This window comes from Theropithecus gelada, chromosome 4, assembly GCF_003255815.1.
Source record: "Theropithecus gelada isolate Dixy chromosome 4, Tgel_1.0, whole genome shotgun sequence".
NCBI lineage: Eukaryota > Metazoa > Chordata > Mammalia > Primates > Cercopithecidae > Theropithecus > Theropithecus gelada.
In genome coordinates this window covers 101,137,984-101,162,835 of record NC_037671.1, presented here as the reverse complement: position 1 = coordinate 101,162,835, position 24,852 = coordinate 101,137,984, and the positions used below count along the sequence as shown (strand labels likewise).

Here is a 24,852-nt window from a genome sequence, read left to right as displayed (position 1 = left end):
TAAAAAGTTGAATAGAGAGGCTAAGTAATTTTTATCTAAGGTTAAACAAAGTTATGTTTCCAAGTCTTTTTAATTCCAAAACTCATGCTTACTATCTAGGAAAGTGAAATTATTAAGCTGCTTATGACCGAAACCCATAATCTGTTTATCTAATTCAACCTCCTAATCCATATATTTCCTTAGTGAAAACTCAAGAAGGAAGAATAGTTAAATATTCTGCCTCCATTCTGTACAGCTTGATATGGTTGAAACACTTTTAGACTAGGCATCTTTGACCTTGGAAAACAACTTGACCCTTGAGATACTTATTATCCTCATCTGTACTATATAGATAATAATATTTACATGGCTCTTAGGGTAGTTTTGTATTCAAATGTAGTATTACACTTTAAAAACTAAAGTCATTTATAAAAATAAGGTGGTATAATTAATAAGCTATAATTTTAATTAAGAATAATTATTTATGGGGATACAAAGATAATGGGTTATCATAAACAAAAGACCTGAAAACCCTTTAGCTGATTTGGAAGTAGATCAGTAAGCAAAATGAAGATTGGCACTTCATTTCAAAGTACAGTATTTTATATTTGTATGTCGAGACATTTTAAAAATTCATTCGATTAATCATTATATAGGTCATTAATGGAAACTGAAAGACACTCAGCTCTCAAAGAAAGGCAGTGATTAAAAAAACAATAAAAAATGGACATTTGCCCAAATTTTATTTATACTTTTTAACTTCTAAAGATCAAGTTAAAAAATTAACACATAAGGTCTGACAAGAATCAACACTTTAGTCAATATAGCTGTGAAATTATTTTAAGAAAAAAATATTATATATTTATGCTTTACAACTATAATTTTTTACACTGAAAATTTACTTAGAACTTTTAACTTCTGTAAAGTTAAATGCAGCTAAAATTTCTTACATCAAATGCAATTAATAAAAAAAGTATAGCTATCTTATAGTTTCTAAATAGGCATTACTGGGCAAAACATAAATATCGACATGAAATTTTTACTTATAATTCATAGCACTGTTTGCATTCCTATACCTTACCCAAAAAGTATATTCTTGAAAAAGCATTGCTCCTGTTAGAACTAATTATTTAAAATGTTAACAGCAGCTTATACGTAGGTATCTGTGAACAACCTATTTTCATTCTTCTGTTTCCATGAAACACAGAATTAGTTGACTTTGCTACGTGTTTTCCTTGTAAATAACCTTTCAAATAGGATCCCTAGTCTTGCGGGTTTAAACTAAACCCTCTGATTTTGTTCTCATCATCCCCCAGATTGAAATGTTTTGTTCATTTGTGCTTCTACTACTCTGATTTACAGCCATATTCCAAATGTGTTATTCATCTATACACAGAAGAATATTCTATGTGTCCTCAAAAAATATTTTTGAACTATCAGTGCACCATAAAAATATAATTATTTAGAGATTTTCTTGGGTAAAATTTGCCAGTGTTCTATAATAGAAACAACTATATTGACCAAAGTAGACTATGTCCTAAAAAACAATATCACATAGATTTAAAAATACATTTTTACCATTTTAAAGACAACAACAATGTGTGTTCAAGATGGGACCCTTAGTGCACAAATTCAGTTATCTGAGCAATAATATATATATTTATATTTCTGAGTCATATTTACTTAGTTTACACTTAAAAAATAAGGAGTGCTTTTGGCTTCATCTTAAGATTTTTTTATGTCAGGAAACTCAATAATTTATATTCAAACAGTTCAATAAAAACAATTTGTATAAACAAATACATTTTCAAATACATGGGAAATATTATTTCTATATACAAAACACACATAAAGAGATCAAACTATAGAAGTTATATTGCTGTTCTGGCTGAAAACCTAAAAAAAGAAAAATTATGTATGTCTGTTAAAAGCAGACATATTCAAATATTTAAGAAATGCATAATTTTAAACATTAATAATCCATGTTATAAAAGTTTAATAAAAATTAAAGTTATTATGGTATCTTATAATTCTTGCCTACAAAGCCAATATATTATAAATATTACCAGAGAAAACGAAATTCAGTATATTAAGCAGCTTGTTATAGCCAGAAGTAAGTCTTAGAAGAGGGAAACAAGGCCTTTCAACCAAATCCATACACCCAAAATGGGATAATTATCTCAGATATACAACAGTTTCTTGGATTGCTTTCTCAGTGAAACTTCAGTAGACATATCTTTAAAATCAAAGAAGATGTAAGGCAAAAAGAAAAATAATTATAAAATGCATGTGGTGATCAGTTACCTTTTCAGACACATTCAGATGAGAAAAGTTTTTAAGTATTTTAAAAGTTTGAATAAATAAAAAGCAATGTGTCCTTGATTCATTAACATATACTTCACAATTAAAACCATTTTTATAAAAATTATGATACACCATCTTGTGGTTATCTGAAAGGAATGCAATTTCCATTGTTAAAATGCTTTAAGGTCCACATAGTTCAGCTTTATTTTCTGTTTTTATTTTTAACTTGCCCTCATTTAAAAGTGTGAAACATTTGCCTATTAATCTTAATTATCCAACAACTTACAAGAAAGGCTATCATTATCAAGAGCTATTTGTTTTCACTAGTATTTATAATATGTATTATAAAAGGCATTTTATTTTCACCTATAAATTAATATAATTTTATCACCGTTATTAAAAGTAAGACTTAATATGGAAAGATATTCATTATTTATAAATTTTATTCACAAAGTTCACATTCAACTAAGTTTCATATATATCTGACATATCTGACAAACTGTTTAGTCACCAATACATTCGTGCTTTCCTTCAATGGGCAAAACACAATTCACTGTATATTTATTTATCAATAAATATTTATTGAGTAAATAATTGATCTCACAAGTGTTTACCTTATTTTTGAAATATAAGAAATCTAGGCTAAAGACACAATTTTGATAAGTAAAAGTAAACTGAATTTCTGTATGTTCTCAAACATATGATAAAATCTAGGACTATCTTATGACTTATTTTAATAAATTAAGTAACTTGTTAAACAGCCATATAGACCGTGTAGACCAACCTAAATTTTCTTAAGAAAAATGAAGAACTGAGCCCCAAGAACCTAATTTATCAGAATAAATAAAATGAATCATTTCCATTAAATTCATGATTATTTATCATTTTGAATATATAGAAAAATAATGTTTCTTTATGATACTTTTTTAAAAAAAGTTACTGCAATCAACTTCATTCTTAATTTAAATGATAGGTAGATAGGTAGGTAGGTAAATAGAGAAATAGGTAGGTAGGTAGATAGATATTATGCCACCAGGCACTATTTGAGGCCTTGGAGATACAAACAAAAAATACTAGGTCTTTGTCCTAAAGGCAAGAAGAATTTAATATGTGAAAAGGCACCCACACTCAGAAACCAGCAAATATGAATACAATACTGTCAACAGGATAATGGAGATGTGCTTAGGGGTTCACAGAGTGAAGATATCTAGACCTAATGCTGGAAATGGTTTGACATGGGCAAAATACCTTCCCAGCTTTCTCAAAAGGAGATACATGTTTTTAGATTATGACAGTACCTGAAATAAACTAAGTAAAAAGATGAGATACATGAGTCACATTTTTTTTCATTGCAGTAGGAAATGAAAACCGACTTCCACTTCTTAGAAACAAGCTATGCTCTGTGCCCAAACCCATTATATCTTTTGATTAGGGAAAGCTTTCCGGACAAGTTAATGTTTCATTTTAAATGCCTAATATAAAATGTTTGTGAGAGTTTGCAAGGTAGAATAATAGACAAGAATTGCTCCAGTCAAAAGGAAGAGTATAATCTTGGGAAATTGAGAGTTAAAATGTAATGTGGCTGTAGTAAAGGTGCAAATTGGAAAGGAACAAAACATAAAGCTACAGCAGTGGACAGGGACAGCTGTGAAAGGGTCTCATCTGCTAACTTAAGGAATTTGGATTTTATTGTGGCAGCTATGTAGAGACAGTGTGCAAAGCATTGCGGAGTGACTATAATGCTCATGTAATATCTACTCAGTTATTTCTTTCTAGTGCAATGTTAATGCCTCATTGTTTCCATTTGAAAAGGTACATTAATTTTATTTTTCTAATTTTTAGAGGGTCATATAGATCCACAGAATGTCGAGATCTGGATAATATCTGAAAAATTCAACTAAACTTGTTCACAATAACAATGAAGCACATTACATTACAAAATTAAATCCTCATATCTTTTGTTTTTGTTTTAACCAAATACTTGTAAAACAAAATTGCACTAGAGATACATCAATGATAAATCAGCCTAGATAAATCAAATGAACGGGACACATAGAGGTAAGTACAGTAGAATACCACATATCATCAAGAGACTAATTTGTTTTAATACTGAGCTATAACTTGAAAATTATTACATATGGATTATTTGAAGTTCCAAGTAGAAAACACGTATTTCTTCTATGATTTTCATTCTTATATAGAACATTAATGCATTAAATATCACACTTATTGACAAATTATAATGAAAATGGTAACTAATGAGTTAATATTTATTCTTTGGTTAGCTCTTTAGAGTTAGTTTCAAAATTCATTATAAAATGACACTATAAAAATCAGTATTACATAAAAAGTGTACTTAGACACACAAATGCAACCAATATTTGAGTTAGCCAAGCCAGCAGAAATAACAACCTGAATGTTCTGTGAAAACAAATCATGTTATTTTCTGAATTCTTCAAACATTTTAATTGGTTATTTTAGTCATAGACAAAATGGGATTATAAAAATATACATTTATGATAACATTCCTCAGTGTCAAGTACTGTAATCAGGCAAAAATATAGAAATACTGTATCCAAAATTCTGATTCCAGGAAGGATAAATATGATGTAAGTTATTAGAGACAAAGGAGCATTTTTATTTTAAAAAATATTTCTAAAGGTACAAACACTTCGATGAATATTAGAAAAAATATTTACCTGGTATTCCTGTATGGCATCATTTTCAAGATACCACTTTTCTGCTCTTTTTATTTACCAATACAAGTTCATAAACCTCTTAAATATTAAAGATTGTAGCATCTCACTCTGCCACAGTAATTAAAGTTAAGTCTAAAATATTGTGAGTTTTATCAAAAACAAAAGAGATGTTTACATACTAAAGATTAAATAATGTACTAGAAGGCTTTAAACTGTTGGTTTCATCATATCCAGAGCAATAAATCTGCATACAAACAGTATCATGTAGCATCTGAAAGAGTTATTTTCCTAGTCTTCCTCGTATTTACAGAAATGAGAAAATTATAGCACTAGAAATACAGAATCTGAATGAGGTGACCAACTTTTCAAGGATAATACAAAAAACATTTTACAAATGACTGCATTAAAATGCAAAATATAGCAATAGACTCAATATTTTTTAAGTTTATACATATTTTTAGAAGGACTCTGGTACAAAAAAACAAAGAATTGATTAAGAATACTATTAAATGGCAAAAAGAAACTATAATATTTTCACACACTCATTAATGTAGAAAATTACCTATAATTTCACCAATGAAAGTTAACATCTTTCTTAACTAGAAATGTATTGGACTAAAGCTATTCAGATAAAAACTTACTCTTTAACTTGAAACTGTTAACCCATATTGTATATAAAACCTCATTTTTAATCTGCAGAGTATTTTTTCTTTCATATTACAGTGTCCAATTTTTACTCACTTAATTAACTGTATCTCATCACTAACCTCATCAATAAACTGTATCTCAAACTAAACTCAAGCAACAGAAGTTTTTTTAAGTCTGTAATAAGAGTAGAAACAGCTATTTTTCCTGAAGCTGACTATAATTAAATATATTACAATTAAATAAAAAATCCTAAAGGTGACTATGAGTCTTTTTGTGAAATATGCTATATTTCACAAAATAAAATATTTTGTTACATAATGAATGACATAAGACAATTTAGAGCAATAGTTCTAAGCATTATCATTAGTTGGCAACATAAAAACACTTCTGGTTTGTGTTTTAATATAACAACAAAAATTGTTTTAAATTTAAACTGTAAACAAGTAACATTTACCTTTTCCAACTGAGCGTTTTTTTTGGATTTGTATAAAAATTCTCCCACTGCCACAAAAACTGAAAGCACCAAGCCGGCTGCCAGAACAATGAAGATGCCACCAATATTCTGAACCCCCAGGGCACTGGCCTCTTTGCTCTCCTCTTCTGGGCAACCATTGCCCCTCCACCATTTCTCCTTCATCATATGCAGCTTGCCTTCCTCTTGCAGCTGAAGAATTGCTATGGTAATTTTGTCTCGATATGGAGAACCTAAGAAAGGAGAGGTTATGTTAAGTATTTCAAGGAATCCAAAATTTCATAATTAAAGGTTAGCAAGATGAGAGGAGGGCAGAGATTTTTCAAAATGCTTCAAAGTGTGCCAGTGTTTTTTTCAGAAGACAAAAACAACTGGAAAAAAAGACATAGACGTTTAACAAGATCATTACAGTGGACAGCCTTGCTAGATAATGAGGAATTAAATGCATTTTGTTTTAAGAAAGAATATGTCTCCTAAAAGGTGGACTCAGCTTACAGCACTGTAAAATAGTAAGAAAGGATCCACAAAGGAAAAGGGATAGAGTGCAAAGATGTTTCATTCATATCTACAATTTTCTCTACACTGAAACCAGAGCACTGATAAAACAGCTATCTCTATTTTTAGACCAGAAAAGTTGTGGAAAAAGGTGTTTCCCAAGATTAAATGCAGTAATTAAAGGGAATAATTACTAATAAGCTGTATTCGATGGTACCTTTTACTTAGGTGATCATGAGCAGTCACTAGTATCTGTTACGTGATATGCATAATAGAAGTCATGGGTTGCATGGACTTAGATAATTTAAAAATCATTATGGCAATTTAATTTATAAATCAAGGGGTACACAGCCTGATATTGTAAAAATTTGGGGCGTTGTTTCTTTATCAGTTTATTTTTTCAGAGACAATGTTTTGTTTTGTTTTTTTTTTCTGGTGGAGGCAACAATATAAATAAAATATATTGCTTATGCTAATGGAGGTACATATTCATCTGCATTAGATATTACATGATAAGTAATATCTGCTAATTTGTTGACCAGAAACATACAAAAATATTGAAGCACAAGCATTTTTCTACATCTGTTCCAAAGGATTGGTTTTATTGCTTTCTCCCACCTAGAAATAGCCTGCTTCTAAAGTGTAATCTTTTTCCTAAGACACTATACTGCACATTCCAGTTTTTGCGTACAGATTCACCCATAGTGTTTTCCTGCTTGTAGAAAAATACTAAACATTTCAGCTTGTATTCAACATTGCCTGTAATTTTGTTTTGATTTAAATGTGTCCACATCTATACATCTTTTAGTGAGAGTAGGCAATGTAAAAGTAGAAAGACAAGAATCATAGAATGTAAGTAACCTGTTGAAAAAGTTCGAGAAATGAAGATCTACCAAACCCAACTGAAGAGTTGTTTCTTTAACATAATCTTTTCTCTACTCAGAAGCTATAGAAGTTTATGGCTTGTCTACATTTTTTACAGCTTTCCTAACTAGGGGCATTGCCCATTCCTATAATTAGAAGTCAAATATTTTATTTTCATTATGCAATAATTCTCAGGTATACTAGGGGAATTTCTGCTTCTCAGTTTCTCCCCTGTGCTCTTCTTAAAATACTAATCTAACACGAATGTGCAATGTAAATTCTGCCCCTCAACCACTTCAGATTTCAATATATTAGACCAGCTTATACTATTTTCTATCTTAATCACTCACTTATTGGGCATTCAGCCTAGGTTCCCTGGTATTATTATTTACTTGTTGAGATATGGCCTGTTTTCCTAAATACATTACAAGCTTTTTTTGTATGGAAGATATCTATCTATCTGTCTGTCTGTCCAATCAGTCCATTCACACATTTATCCATCCATCCATCCACCCATCCATCCATCCATCCATCCATCCATCTAACAGATATAGAAAGATGCATGTGCTTCATTATTTTTATATGTTTCTGGTGAACGAATTAACAAAAATATCACTTATGTAATATCTAATGCACATGAGTATCTATACCATTAGCATAAACACTAAAGCACACTAAAGAAACATCCATCCATCTGAATTCTCATTTTTCAAATAATAGGCTCTCAGCAAATGTTTGCATATTCTGAGGAGCATAATAACTGACTAAAAGCATCTTAACATAAGAGCAATAACATGGTGCTTGAGTCTCTGTGATATGTAATAAAATATCATAAATTAAGGTCATTTTGCTTGACTATTCAGTATTTATTAATTTGCTATATCTAGCATGGTGCCAGTTGAAAGATCGATTTTATTCTGATAATCATATATTTTCCCTGCAAAATAAATGCTTACTTGATGGGATCTCCATTTTAAGCAGAATGATAGTTTATCAAATGTCTTTGAATGAGAAACAGTGTATGAACAAATCTTGTGTTGATAGTGTTTGTGAAAATGGCCACACCTGGTTAACAACAAGTTGTAATTTCTTTTCTTTGTGTGTGTGTGTGTGTGTGTGTGTTTTGTTGTTGTTGTTTGTTTTTGTAGACAGAATCTCGCTCTTTCACCCATGCTGGAGTGCAGTGATGGGATCTCAGCTCACTGCCACCTCTGCCTCCCAGGCTCAAGTAATTCTCCTGCTTCAGCATCCTGAGTAGCTGCGATGACAGGCGCCCGCCACGCCGCCTGTATTTTTAGTACAGATGGGTTTTCACCATGTTGCCCAGCTGGTCTTGACCACCTGAGCTCAAGCAATCCACCCGCCTTGGACCCCCAAAGTGCTGGGATTACAGGCGTGAGCCATGGTGCTCAGCCTGTAATTTCTTTTCTATAAATATAATTATAAGCAAGATTTGTGGAGGGTGATTACTTGGAAAGTAGACTTTCAAATATAAAAAATTCTTAATGCACTTAAGTATTTATTTTATGAAAGCTCATTTCTCACTTTGAGAACTATTGAAAGAATATAATTTTATTGCCAACTCACTATATGCACCAACTACATTGCGATGTCTATTCCAGCATCTTCAAACACTATATTCTCCATTACACTCTCAAGAACAAAATAATACACAAATGAACAAAAGCACCCTACTTTTCAGCAAGTGAGACACCTCTTGACTTCTTGCCACCTGAACTTCCTATTTCCAGCATTGATTGTAAATATACAAATTTCCCATTGCCAGCAAACCTCAGTATACTTGCTTTTATGAATATAGGAATGTTTAAATGATATTTGATTTGAATCAAATGTACAAAGTTAATGGGCTTCTTATTAAGGTTTTAAGAATGATGAAATAATATAGGGAATATAATCAATGCCAATAAATCAGTGACATGTTTTACTTGTCCTTCCTTCATTGATCTAGTTTAAGTATTTTTTAAAAGGACAAGTAATTAAAAATGAATTATTAGTTATTTCATACATAATTTGATGCTCCTTTGGAAGTATTTTTAAAAATATGCCAGTTGAGGTTAAATGTGGACTGAAATTTCAGCTAGATGAAAAATCTCAAGGACACATTGAGACCAAAGAATGAAAGAATCTTCCATTCTCCTTGTGACACGAACAGCCATGCACTTAGCTCTAATGAAGTGAACACTTATTAATTACGTAGATAGAGATAGTTCCTCCCAAGTCCAAACTCCCACATGAATCTGTATGCTGGCAAATGAAGAACTGATGTTACTGAATGTCAACTGAGAGAAGCTCAGGAGTCACCATGTAGGTCGCCTTCAAGAAATATCTATATTTTTTCAAGAGGCCTCTAAGTTTAATTAGAAAACACTAAGGGAATTATAAATGTATCTATTAGAACATGCATCATTGTAACTTAGAGTCAATTTTCAAACTGTTAGGAGGACAGACAACCATAAATGAATGGAGGAAGGTAGACAAAAATATCTGGAAAACTGCAACACTCAAAATAGACAGATGGCCTTCAGTTTCAGTTTTACTAAAACCTTGTGAGACTATATGGTCACAGGGTGACCATATATTTTCTTTTTTTTTTTTTTTGAGATAATATGAAATATTTTGTCTAAATTTCACATATTTAAAACGTGGATAAATGCATTTTTTAAAAAATTCAGGATAAACCAAGCACATTTAAAGCCAAATTAGGCCTTGAATCTTCACTGCAATCTCTAATCTTTGGTTCTTTTTATATCCCTGCTCTCAGTGGGACTTTCTTTGATAATTTAAACAAATTCTCCATATTTACAGTAAGGAACTGTTATGTTTGTAAATGATCTTTTCACAAGTTGCCAAAAGATCCCATTTACCAAGTAAAAAAAGTCCTAGGTTTTAGAGAGTGAATGGAAAGAAGGAAGGAAGGAAGGAAGGAAGGAAGGAAGGAAGGAAGGAAGGAAGGAGGGAGGAAGGGAAGGAGGGAAGCAGGCAGTATTAGTACATACATTTATTACATAGTAAAACCTCTTCATATGTCAGATGTATAAGACCTGATGCTCCAAATGAGCCCTCAAAGGAGGTATAGAGGCAGTTTCAAGTGACATACAATGATAGCATATGGGTAGGCACATAAAAACTACAAATGTATCTATCCAGAATTTCCTCAACAATAGAGTTACTGTCTCTAAGTGTCCCTTTTACGTTAAACTTTAATCAAATATTTTTATGTAATATTGTGATTTCATGAGAATCTCTCACAAGACATAGATTAAAACTCCTTAAGAGATTAAACTGTGATTATTATAAACAGTGAACACAATCTCACCAAATATTTCAGAGCTAAATTGCTGGGTTTATTAAATTGAGTTATTCTTATCTTCCTTCGTTATTTCCTTCCTTCCTTCCTTCTTTCCTTCCTTCCTTCCTTCCTTCCTTCCTTCCTTCCTTCCTTCCTTCCTTCCTTCCTTCCTCCCTCCCTCTCTCCCTCCCTCCCTCCCTCCTTTTCTCTCTTTTCCCTCCTTTCCTCCTTTTCTCCCTCCCCACTTTTTCATTCCTCTATCTTCCCTTTCCTTTTTTTTTTGTCTTTCCCATCCTCTCTTTTTATTTCTTATTGGTTTTTTTTCTTGCCTTTCTTGTCCTCTCTTTTTATTTCTCTTCCTTCCTTCCTTCCTTCCTTTCTCTCTCTTTCTTTCTTTCTTTCTTTCTTTCTTTCTTTCTTTCTTTCTTTCTTTCTTTCTTTCTTTCTTTCTTTCTTTCTTTCTTTCTTTCTTTCTTTCTTTCTTTCTTTCTTTCTTTCTGACCGAGTTTTGCTCTTGTCACCCAGGCTGGGGTGCAATGCTGCCATCTCAGCTCACTGCAACCTCCACCTCCCAGTTTCAAGTGATTCTCCTACCTCTGACTCCAGAGTAGCTGGGATTACAGGCAAGCACCACCATGCCCAGCTAATTTTTGGATTTTTAGTAAAGAGGGGGTTTCACCATGTTGGCCAGGATGGTCTCAATCTCTTGACCTTGTGATCCAGCTGCCTTGGCCTCCCAAAGTGCTGGGATTACAGGCCTGAGCGACCGCACTCAGGGCCCTGTTTCTTATTCTTTTGTTCCCTCCCCCTTCCTTCCCTAACTTCCACTTCCCTCCCCTGCTCTTTTCTCCCCTCCCCCTCTATCATTCTTTCCTTTCCCCCGTTTTTTCCTTCTTCCTTTCTTTCCTCTCTATCATTTTAGGAACCTTACTTGTAGAATGAAATGTGCACGTAGTTCTAAATACTTAAGTTTAAAGTTTAAGTCTATTGTGCACAATATGTTGATTTACTTCTTCTATTGCCCTTTTACTACCCTGTACAAACTCTGAATTTTACATGCCAACATTTTTCTCTTTATCTTATTTCATTATGTCTATATAATATAGAACTAATAAAGTAAATGCAGTCAGCATTTCTTTTAATTCTGAGGTAGGCTTATTGATTGATAAATAACTTTTCTTTAAAGGTTGCACAGCAAATTGTCCAATAATGAACATACTGAAATCACATTATCCTATATTGAAAAATATATCCTGAAATCAATGTATCTTATATTTAACATGCTGAAATTGCATTATCTTACATTCTGGAAATCTCTCATTCAGCCTTTCAAATGTTTGTGTACTTTCAAATCAAGCTTCTGTATGCTTTAATCAATTACAAGGGCCAGACACAAAATCATTCTTGCTTTTTATAATATATCTCCTTCTAAAACTCATTACAATCAAATTGGCTATTCCCACATGCACTTCTGTTTTTGGTAAATGTACATCTGTTTGATTTTTAAAGTATTACTTGTACAAATAATCTTGAGTAATACTACATATCAAATATATCTCGTGCATATTCACATTACACATCAGCAAAATAAAGGCTTCCATCTATCTATTAAAGGAAAGAACAGAAAAAATAAATACTTGTTTATAATGTTTAAATTTATTGTTGGGGAAGAATTTTTCCCTTTTCTTATTAATGTCCCCATAAATTCTTTTCTTTTAAATTCAATTTGCACTGCTTTGAAACAATAATTACTCTTAATACTTATTGTAAAGTAAGATAACGTTAGATAACAATTACTATTGTTATTACATGTGTTCTCTGTGTTGAAGAAAACATGGTGACCCTTCATTAGATTTTTCTGTCTGACTCTATGTACTCTCCTTTCTGCCTTTGAACTTACATATTGTGAACTCACAGCTTATCAATTTGTATTTTTTGTAGGTTCTCTTTTTCAATGTAATACATTTCTTCTAGCTTGTCATTACTTGAATACATTAGGCATTATCTAAAATATACTAATTTACATGCTTTGTGGGTATGTGATTATATGATAATCATTAATCATATAACATTCCAGGGACTTGTCTCAAAAAATTATAATAATGCTTTAGTTATTCCTCTATTTTGAAAAAGTTTAGTCCAATAAGTGTTTCCAAAACATATACCGAAAAACATAAGTCACTTTAAATATTGGCTTAAGACCAGACCAGACTACTTGTCAGTGGTAGGTAAGCAACCATCCTTTACTCATCTATTTCATTAAGCATTAATGAAGTGCTATCACAGAGTAAGAAAAGTTTTATGAATAACATAATGAATTCAAAAAATGATCAATTTTAGTCAAAATACATCCTGTCAGAATTTTAGTATTGCACATCTTCTCAAGCTCTTATTAAATTTAATAGACTACATAGAGTTCATAAGCAGACTTATTTCACATTTCTTGTATTGACCGCCTAGAATATGTAGTGACAAAAAAAGTTTACAAATTCTTATGCCTATTTAAACACTATATTTTAGTTTGATGTTTTATTTAGTCAATAATACTATTATACAATATCATGACACCATTTTCTTTATTTTCTTTTCCTCTGTAGGACTTGGCTCAGTTTAAACTAAAAAAGAATTTCTGTGATTATTTGATTAATATATATTTATCCCAATAAGCAGAGGTGGCATTTGTTAGTATAATACCTGGTACACAATATATACACAATATTTATTGAATGAATGCATGTTTACATAAAGTAACATAATAATTACCTAATAATTTGTCATGCATTCTTATAATTTTATCTTCAGCAATTTGAATTATTTAGCCAAACTGTAATTGTATATAATCCATAATTATCTCCAACAATTATAATATATTTCTATAAAGCTAAGCATTTACTATGTAACAATTAAACACTTTGTGGGCCCATTTCTAACCTTTTAAGAGGAGCTAAACTCGGGTGCAGTTACTGTCATCACTCCTTGTATTTTCTTTTGAAGGCTGATACAGTTTTGCTGTGTCCCCACACAAATCTCATCATGAATTGTACTCCCATAATTTCTACATGTTATAAGGGACGTGGTGGGAGATAATTAAATAACGGGGACAGTTTCTCTCATACTGTTCTTGTGGTAGTGAATAAGTCTCATGAGATCTGATGGTTTTATAAGGAGTTTTCACTCTTGCTTCTTTCACATTCTCTCTTGCCACCACCATGTAAAAAGTGCCTTTTACCTTCCTCTGTGATGGTGAGACCTCCCCAATCACATAGAGCTGTGAGGTTATTAAGCCTATTTTTCTTCACAGTCTCAGGTATGTCTTTATCAGCAGTGCGAAAATGGACTAATGCAGAGAAATACCATTGAAAGGCCTTAATTTTATAGAAGTATAAGAAATTCATGAGCAAAAATGATAGACACAAAAAGAGTAATTTCATCTTTAAAAACGTATCAATCCATAACATTTTAATCCCAAAATGGTGTCAGATAAAAGTGAACCAATCTTTCTGATACCTAATAACCTTTTCATATTGGATATCTGTTCAATCACTACCTTGCTGAAAATTTTGTAGTGGCGCTCTTGAGATATCAGATAAAATACTAATTATTAACTATGTCACGCAATCCCTTCCTTTTACCTATCTCAAGATTCCTGTATTAGTCTGTTTTCATGCTGCTGATAGGGACATACTCAAGACGGGATAAAAAGAGGTTTTATTGGACTTACACTTCCACATGACTGGGGAGGCCTAAGATTTATGGTGGGAGGTGAAAGACACTTATTACCTGGTGGTAGCAAGAGAAAAATGAGAAAGATGCAAAAGCAGAAACTCCTGATAAAACCATCAGATCTCATGAAACTTATTCACCACCACGAGAACAGTATGGGGAACCACTCCCATGATTCAATTGTTTCCCACCGACTTCTTCCCACAATACATGGGAATTATGGGGATACAATTCAAGATGAGATTTGGGTAGGGACACAGAGCAAACCATATCACTTCCTCTCTGAATTTATCCTCTCCTCCCTATATCTAACCTGACAACAATACAAACAAGTTGGGTTTCCCTCTGCCTGGGTTGACCTTTTTTCACTCTTTCTCTAATTTTCTGGTTGAACTTTCTCTTATCCAGATAAATTTCTTATGCTGACCTTTTCATCTCTTTACAAACTTTCCCTAGGCTGCCACAGAGATATATAGTATCTCTCTCTTTTGGAACCATAGCACATTTTCAGATATTCCTATATAGTATTTGGTACATAATATTTCAATTTTTAAAGTGTCTTTTTCTCCATTAAGATGATAATATGAGTGTCCTAATGGCAAGGACCATATATGAATCAATTTTTACCCCTACGGTCGCACTATTAATTGTTAAGTACATAAATATTACTTAGCATAGCTATGAGATTCTAAGTATACAATAGTGAACAATATAACCATGACACCTGCCCTCCTAGAGCTTTCAGTGTAACAAAGAATATGTAAAATTTAGCAAGCTTTTACAAATAAAAAGGGGAATGTGTCATAGAATTATGTGACAGATGAAACTATAATAAATTAGTCTTCAGGAAAGGTAAGCAAAAAAGATTACTTCAATTTGATAACAGGAGTAAGAATGATAATTCTTTTACTTTTGCTACCTTTTTCTTCTCTCTCTTCTCTTTCCATCTACATTCCAGTTTTGGAAAGGTGTACATAGAAAAGGAAAATGGTAGTGAGAGCATCTCAAATCCATTTTGTTCATTTCTTCTAGATTGAGAGGATAGGATGAGGTACAAGATATCAGGGCCACAGAAGAATTTAGCCAACTATAAATGACACTGTTCATGTAGAAGTGAGAGAAGAGAGGTTAAAAATCATCTGGTATCAAGAGAATAAAAAAAAAAAATTTTCTAAAGACATACCTAATAAATAATTAGTTAAAAATGCAAATAACTTTTAAAACACAATCATAATAAACAACCCCACTAAAAAATGGTCCAAAGACCTTAACAGACACTTCATCAAAGGAAATATACAAATACCAAGAGAACATATGACAAGATGCTCCATATCATATGTCATAAAAGAAATGCAAACTAAAATAATGCTTTATTTAAAAAACAATAAATAAAAATTGCAAGAGTATGTTGCTACCTATCAATAATAACCTTGAATGTAAATTAATTCTGCAATCAAAACGCATACAGTGGCTCCATGTATTTTTAAAAAGATCAAATTATATGTTGCATATGAGAGATTATTTTTAGCTTTAAGAGTATTCATAGCTGAAAGTGAAGCAATGGAAAAGGTATTCCATGCACATGGTAACCAAAAGTCAGCAGGGATAGCTATACTTAGAGTTCAAGTGAAAAACGCTGATATGAGACAAAGAAGGTCATTATTTAATGATAAAGGAGTAAATACATCAAGAGGACACAATAATTGTAAATATATATACACCAAATATTGATTCACCTAAATAGATAAAGCAAATATTAATGGACTGAAAGAAGAAATTAAAATAATAGTAGAAGGCACCAATACCCCACTTTTATTAATAGGTAAATCAACTAGACAGCAAATTAACAAGAAAATACTGGGCTTGAACTGCACTTTTGATATTGTTTGGCTCTGTCCCCACCCAAATCTCATGTAGAATTGTAATCCCCACATTTTAGGGAGGGACCTAGTGGGAGGTAATTGGATCATAGAGGCAGATTTCCCCCATGCTATTCTTGTGATAGTGAGTGAGTGCTCACGAGATCTGATGGTTTAAAAGTGTGACACTTCTTCCCCGAACCTGCGCCCACTGCCACCATGTGAAGAAGGTCCTTGCTCCCACTTAGCCTTCTGCCATGATTGTAAGTTTCCTGAGGCCTCCCAGTCATGCTTCCTGTTAAGCCTTCAGAACTGTGAGTCAATTAAAACTCTTTTCTTCATAAATTTCTCAGTCTCAGGTAGTTCTTTATAGCAGTGTGCAAACAGACTAATAAAACTTTATATGGAATGAACCTAACAAACATATATAGAACTTTCCATTCAAGAGCAGTAGAATATGCTTTCTTCTCAATTTTACATGTAACATTCTCCAAGACAGGGCATAGTTTAGGTCATGAAACAAATCTTAACACATTCAAGAAGGTTGAAATTATATGTAGTATTGTTTCTGACCACAATAGTATGAAACTGGAAATGGATAACAAGAGAAATCTTGGAAAATTAACAAGTACGTAGAAATTAAACAACATGCTCCTGAACAAGTAGTAGGTCAAATAAAAAATCAAAAGGAATATTAAAAAATATATTGAAACAAATGACAATAGAAACACAATATATCAAAACCTACAGAATGCAGCAAATGCAGTTCTACGAGGGAACTTCATAGCAACAAATGCCTGTACTTAAAAGAACAAAGATCCCAAATAGCCTGACATTATGCCTCAAGGAGCTAGAAGAGGAAGAACAAACTAAACCCTAAAGTTAGCAGAAGTAAATAATAAAGATCAGAACAGAAATACATCAAACAGAGAATGGAAAAACCATAGGAAAAAAAATCAGTAAAACCAACAGTCACATCTTTAAAAAAATAAACAAAATAGACAAACCTTTTACTAGACTAAGGGCAAAAAGAGAGGAGACTCAAACAAAATTAGAAAGGAAAAGGAGGCATTAAACTGAAAACTCTAAACCATTACTGAAAGAGACTGAAGACATAATAAGTAGAAAGAAATCTATGTTCACAGACTGGAAGAATTAATATTGTTAGAAATTTTCTTCCTGGCCAGGCCTGGTGACTCATGCCTGTAATCTCAGCACTTTGGGAGGCCAACGTGGGTGGATCACAAGGTCAGGAGTTCGAGACCAGCCTGGCCCAGCATGGTGAAACCCTATCTCTACTAAAAATACAAAAAATTAGCCGGACATGGTGGTGCGAGCCTGTAATCCCAGCTACTCAGGAGGCTGAAGAAAGAGAATTGCTTTAACCCAGGAGGCGGAGGTTGCAGTGAGCCAAGATCATGCCAGTGCACCTCGGCCTGGGTGGCAGAGCAAGACTCCATCTCAAAAAAAAATTAAAAAAAAAAAATTATTCCTACCCAAAGCTATCTACAGTTTTAATGCAAGCTCTATTAAACTTCCAATGTAATTTTTCATAAAAAATAGGAAAGCAATCCTATAGATTATGTGAAATCACAAAAAAAGCCTAATACTAAGGCAATAATGAGCAAAATAAAATAAAATAAAGCTAGAGGCATCACAATATCTGATTTCAAATTACACTGCAAATCAATAGTAATCAAAATAGCATGGTACTGCCCTCCTCCCAAGAAAAAATAGACACATTGACCAATGTAACTGAATGGGGAGGGCAGAAATGAACCCACACATGTATGGTCAATTGTCAAAACTATCAAGAACACCCAGTGGAAAATAATAGTCTCTCCAATAAACGGCATTGAGAAAACTGGATATCCACAGGCAGAATATGTAATTTGGTCTTTTTCTCACACCACATACATAAATCAACTCAAAATGCATTAAAGAATTAAAAGTAAGGTCAGAAATTGTAGAAGTACTAGAAAAAAGCATAGGGCAAAAACTATACAACATTGATTTGGGCATTTTCTCTATTTTATGTCAAATTTGTTTTTCCATGTCTGTCTTCTAAAAAAGAAAGGTTATTTATATTTATATTTTATGTTCATTATTTTACAGAGCTAAGCAGGATAGAGTAATAACATTCTTGTACATTGGTCAAATATAAAGAAAATATACATGCCTTTGAAGATGATTTTTCTCCTAATACATTTTGAGCTCTGTTTTTTAACAGATTGTTTACTAAACATGTCTTTAGAGATGATGCTTCTAATACATTTTGAGCTCTGTTTACTAAAAACTCAAGACATATTTAGAAATGGAAAACCATTTTGCTTGTTTACGTAATGCCCTATGATAGGAATTTTCTTAACTTTATACAGTAGATATCAATCACTTTCTTCCCATAAAATGATAGTTATCAAATTACAATATACTGATTAGCTGATAGTAAAATCCCAAGTAGGTTTCATTAGAAACAGGTTTCCAATTGCTTAACAATGGGTCATACTAATACTCTGCTTTCGTTGCTATATATTTAATATCTCTAAATATATAAAGACAAGACATTTCTAAAAATGTAAAAATAGAGACCACTAACATATTCTTTCAATTATTAGAGAACATTTCTTCAAAACACTTTTCATTTTTTAAAATTTTCTATAACTTTATATTAGAAGGGATCAAAACATTTCTTTAAAATTCTTTATGCTACATATTCTGATTCAAATACTATAAATACAATATGATCAATATTTATCACAATTCAATTATGTGAACATGGTTGTATCCACTTACACATGAGGACACTAAGTGTAGTAGGGACTCAGTAACTTCATCAGGTTTAATCCAGGTGAAACTAAAATTTGTACACAAGTCATCTGACTTCAAAGGCCACAGACTCCGTGCAACATGTTAAGAGTATGTCTGTCACATGAGCGTCAGCAAATGCAAAGCATTTGGCTTTGGTATTTAGAACAAACATTTGACTAGTTTTTTCTAATAAGAGTGACTCATTGATCTTACCTACCTCTGCTAACCCAAGGACAACTGTCTGACATAGTCTGACAGTCTGTGGCTAACTAATCTAAAGTAAAATTTGAAGTCATGGTCTTGGACTAATCAGTACAAAACATTAAATGGATTAAATGGTCCAATCTTTGTGTATAAAATCTGTCAGAACTCTGTTTTATGAGAATTATCCATTTCTGCATTGTTTGGGTACCATTTGGTCAACATTTACAATGTTAATGACGGTTGTGCACAGTGGTGCTCACAATTCATCAAATTCCCTCTTGAAGTCTCTTAGGTTGTAGCATACAGCGTGTTGATGATGTCTGTGGATATGGCATAACTTATTGAGATTCTCATGTTTTCAGTGACATGTCATCTAGACTAAAACAAATATGCCAGGAATGTACAGATTGAACAGGTGTAATTTGAGGGTTTTTTTGTTTAATTCAGTCTCTGAAAATTATTAGATCTAGATGTAGCCCTGCAAAATCACTTCAAATATTAAAATTGTGCTGCTTATGCAAAGGGAAAACAGAATGCATTTTAATGGAAGGATTGACCTGCAGAAAGATGAATAATTTGCATCAATTTTTGTGCATTATGTTAAACTAATGAAGACAAATGTATTCATTTATTTCAGTAAAGCTGAAAATCTGAAGGCTGGCAATTTTATGCATCTATAATGATGACTATTACAGTACTTATTATATGATAAATTGAGAATTTTAGAAATGGATGGTGAATAAAACAGGGAACAACATTCTTCTCATACTGATTTCCATTTTAACAAACACTGACATCTGCCTCAAACAAACAACATACCTCCACCAGTACCAATTCTACATCTCTTATCTCACCAAATCATGAGAAATAAAAAAAATAGTGAATCTTATGCATTTAATATTAGAAAACAGAAGTAAAAAAAGGAAATTTCATTTTGTTTATATGCCTAAGTGGTGCACGTCTACCATAAAAAGTCAATAATATAACCCATTGTTACATTTTTTATTTTAGGCTAATTATGGGTAAGCACATTACCCGTAATTTTATCAAACATAATTTGATAAAAGTTACTTGAGGATTATTAATAGTACTACTGCTTTTGGATATTCATAGATGATACTGTTTTAAAGCATTAGCTTGTAAAGGTAACATTAAAGTCAATTACTAAATACAATACACCCTAATATTTCTAATTAAATCAGTAAATACGAGAGAAATAAAACATATGTAACAGCTTTGTGTGTGGCTAAAATTATCTTTAAATTTAATCTTCATATTAAACGGCATTGTAAATATGTCCACTTCATCTTTACATTCCTCATGTGTAGTGTGTATTTCAGTAATTCTGTATTATATGACTAATTTATTTTAGGTTTTGTTCACAGAAATAGTTACTCACTGACTGTTAAATAATTATATACTCACTGACTGGAATTCACTATTGATTTAATCCTACAAGTAAAATAGAAACAACTGAAATTACAGAAAATTACATTATCAATAATATGCACAGACATGAGCACAATTCCATCCCTTTTTCAGCTGCCACATACATTGCTTGTTATTAAAGTTGTGAGGAACTAATACATGAAAGAAAGAGGTCACTAACTCATTGCTAAACATAGAAATCATCTTAATGAGACCCTTCAGTCATTTTATAATATTTCTACCAAATTGCATAAAGCAAAGCAAAATAACACCAACTGGCCCTAATGGATTTTTTCTAGACTGCTACTTTCCTACCAGCTCATGCACTGCTGAGTCTGCCTAGTCCTCAAAGTGTAATATGCATTCAACATTTGAAAAAGAGAAACCAAGAAGGCTTTTAAGTACGGGCAGTCAGGAGAGAAGCAATGCAGCCAAAAATGCCATTAAGGAGGAGAAATGCTCCCAGTTCAGATAAATAGATTATCACCTATGGTGAAATAAGAGGCAAGACGGCACCTGCTCACACAATTTAGACATTCCTTAATGAAACTACCATGATTTTGCTCCTTGCTTTTAACTCACTCCGAGCTTTTAAAAATATTATTTTGAATGAAATAAGAAGCTCAGTTAACTTACCGAGTAAGGTCTCCTGCAACTTCAAAAATCTACCATACAGTAAATGCCACATTAAAATAAAGTTGCTGCAGTCAGGAAAACTATGAAAGGAATTTAATGTCACTCCATACTTAATTAAACTTGCTTAAGCTTATTTAGCATTTACCTTCACATCATTGTTGATTGCTCCACTAAGGTATTTTTGTGTAAACAGAGCTTCCTTAATTAAATAGCTTATTCTGAGTCATTCAGCGATCTCACAGCACACTTTGGGCAGTAACGATCACACTCAGAGTGATGAATGGTGGTGGTGAGGTCCCTAAACGAATCAATTAGAAGGTAGCGTGGCAGGCTAAGAAGAGGATGTATGAATTTGGGGGGAAATAGGGCACGGGTGGATATATGTACAATTTTAAAATTTTTTCTGATTTCCCACTCAAAAAGACTCATGATATTTCTCTTCACCAAACTACATAGGCTTTCTTGAAAATACCTCAAAATCTGAGAAATAATAAAAGCAAAGAAAAGGAAGTTCCTCTGTTTGATTACATATAGAATATTACTAACGGTGAAATTTTCACTGTGGATTATAGCTCCTGAATATATAAATTAAAAAGCCTGGGGAACTTCTGGAACTAATCTGAATTTTGCAGAACCTTAGCCCATATTCCTCTGCTTTGAATATAGCTATTCTCATTAACTCTCGCTGAGAAAGAGCAAGAACCTCAAGGAATATTTTTCACACCTTAATGAATCCTTTTTTTTGTTTGTTTGTTTATAATTACACACAATTTTTAAAATAAGTAAATATATTAACACACTAATATCATTTTCAGCATGCTTCAGCAATGGTAACATAAAAGGCAAATGCTAATTTCCCAGTTGAGAAATGCAGAGTATGATGGTGGTTGAAACAATGAACAGCAAAAGAGAGACAAATAATCCTGCCCTTATCCAGACAACGGAAACCAGGAGAAAGTGGTAGCAATATATGAGTCTCACTCCTTTCAGAGATAACACTAAAAAATGTGTTCATTTATTTCAGCTCTTCCCAAATGAAACTACAGGATGATGGGAGCCTAGCAAACCACTGCTTCCACCTCTCATAACTACTTTAAGAGTGTGCCTGATTTTTTAAATGTGTTCTGAGACATCAACTAACCATATTTCTCCATGTAGTCTAGCCTAATTTAGACTAAACTCTGAGAATCTATCAAGTACATTATCTGCCAAATTATTTAGCATTTAAATGGACCTGAGATAATACAATCCTCTTCTTTTACTAGTTTAAAAAAATTAAAGTTAGAGGCCATAAATTTCAAGTTACTTTTCCAAGGCACTGTAGTGACAAGAATAAGTTCAGAATATCAGTGTGCAGAATACTGCATGATGATATGATATTCACAGCACATTATCAGCCTCTTCTTCTATGAATATATAATTTTTCCTAGGGAAGAAAACATATTTCAAAAATTGTCAAAGAAGTTGTGCATCACATATTCCAAATAACTGGTGCAGTAACTCATGAAGTTTCTGGGTTCAGCACGCATTTCTTACTGAGAGAAAGAACCATAACTGACCTAACTATCCAGAATGCCAAGATTTGAGTACTCCCATCAAACAGAGCTAAGGCAATAAACCAAAGCCTTACTGGAAATAAAAGTATAATTTAACACATTTTGAGAAGTAAAAAAATGTTTATCAGCAATATAATTGTGAAAATGCAATCATTTTAATACATTTATAGTATATTAAAATTAATTGCCCAATTTTGAATTTGTACATAATATTGGAATAACAGGGACAAAGCTTGAGGAAACCTTTGCCTGGTGGGAGTATATTTTCTGTGGAGAATTTAAAAGCAGTAGCATCAGTATCATTATGCACTGGAAAGTCTAAAACATGTAAAAGATAAAATATTCCTCCTTTAAAATATCTTTTGTTGGTCTAAGTTCTAAACAATTATTTTTGAGTTTTAACAACTGAGCTTTTATTGACTTTCAAATTAGCAAATATTTATATTTAATTCTTTAATAAGCATTATATTCTACCCAGAAATAGAACAGGAAAATTGCAGTTATACCATTTACCCCTCAATTGTATTGACTCAGCTACACTTGCCTATTTTGGGAGTAAGAACTCAAGTTTATTTTTTTTTCATTTCTATAATGACTGCACAATTATTCTTTATTATGACTCTACTACATAAATGCAAGAATTAGTATCTCAAAATTTTGTTGAAACTAATTAAAGCTATTTTAAATCCTAATAAATTTCAGATGATTTTCCATATGTAGTGTGATTTAATATTAATTTTTTTTGGCAGAAAATTATTTGACTTCCTAGACATTTCAGAGTTGCCAGAAAGCAATGATTGGTTTTAACCAAGTCATTGACAAATTCGCAGAAGTTAAGGTCCAAAACATGTATAGTGTTATTAGTTACTACTGTGATAAATCATGAATATATTTTCCCCTTTCTTTCAAAAAGTACATTGATGTAAATAAAATATGCTATTACTTTTTTCTCTCTCTACAGTTCGTTTCCTGTTGCTACTCTAAAATATTACCGTCAACTTAGTGACTTAAAACAATATAAAATTTATTATCTCAAAGTTCTAGATGTCAGAAGTCCTAAAAGTGATGTCTCTGAAGGACTGTATTTCTTCTAAAGGTCACCTGGCATTTCTTGGCTCATGGCTCGTTCTTCCATCTTCAGTACCAAAAAATAATATCTACAGATCTCTCTCCTCTCCTCTCCTCTCCTCTCCTTTCCTCTCCTCTCCCCTTCTCTTCTTTTCTCTCTCTCTCTCTCTGTCCCTGTCTCTTTCTCTTACATCCCGTCAAAATCACATCTTAACTATGACTCGACCCTATACTCTCCCTATTACAAGGGCTCTTGTGATTACATTGGACCCATATGGTTAATCCAGGAAAATCTCCCCATCTCAAGATCCTTAACTTAATCGCATTTGCAAAGTACCTTTTGCTATGATACATATTCAAAGTATATGCTATATTCAAAGTATATTGCTATAAAGTAACATATTCAAAGGTTCTGGGGAGTAAGACATGGACATCTCTGGGAAGCCATTATTCTGTCTACCACACGTACATATGTACTGTAATGTTTTATATATATATATATATATATATGTATTTACTTACAGCACAAACATATACATATTCATACATGTTTTTGTATATATAATCAAGATTTTTATTATTGTTTTCTGAAAATTACAATTCATTATCTCATTTGATTATTTTGATTAAAAATAATTTGCCATATGAAAGAAGAGGGATGTTACAAATAATCCTCAGTGTTAAGTATTCTAGATGGCATTGGTAAATAGTCTGCTGTTTGCACCTTCTTTTAAGTAAAACAATTCTAATAATATTCATGAGAGCCATTTATGCCTCACTTATTTTAGTTAACTCTCTA

General features: G+C 32.3%; 1 protein-coding gene across 7 annotated transcripts in view; it reads right to left on the bottom strand.

The window, feature by feature from the left end:
- GRIK2 (glutamate ionotropic receptor kainate type subunit 2) overlaps positions 1-24,852 on the bottom strand; it is a 705,435-nt gene that overhangs the window by 8,509 nt on the left and 672,074 nt on the right. For all 7 annotated transcript variants that reach the window (XM_025382118.1, XM_025382120.1, XM_025382119.1 and 4 more), the window contains one exon: positions 6,085-6,335. In XM_025382118.1, coding sequence (XP_025237903.1) covers positions 6,085-6,335 — 251 coding nt within the window. The remainder of the gene's footprint in view (positions 1-6,084; positions 6,336-24,852) is intronic.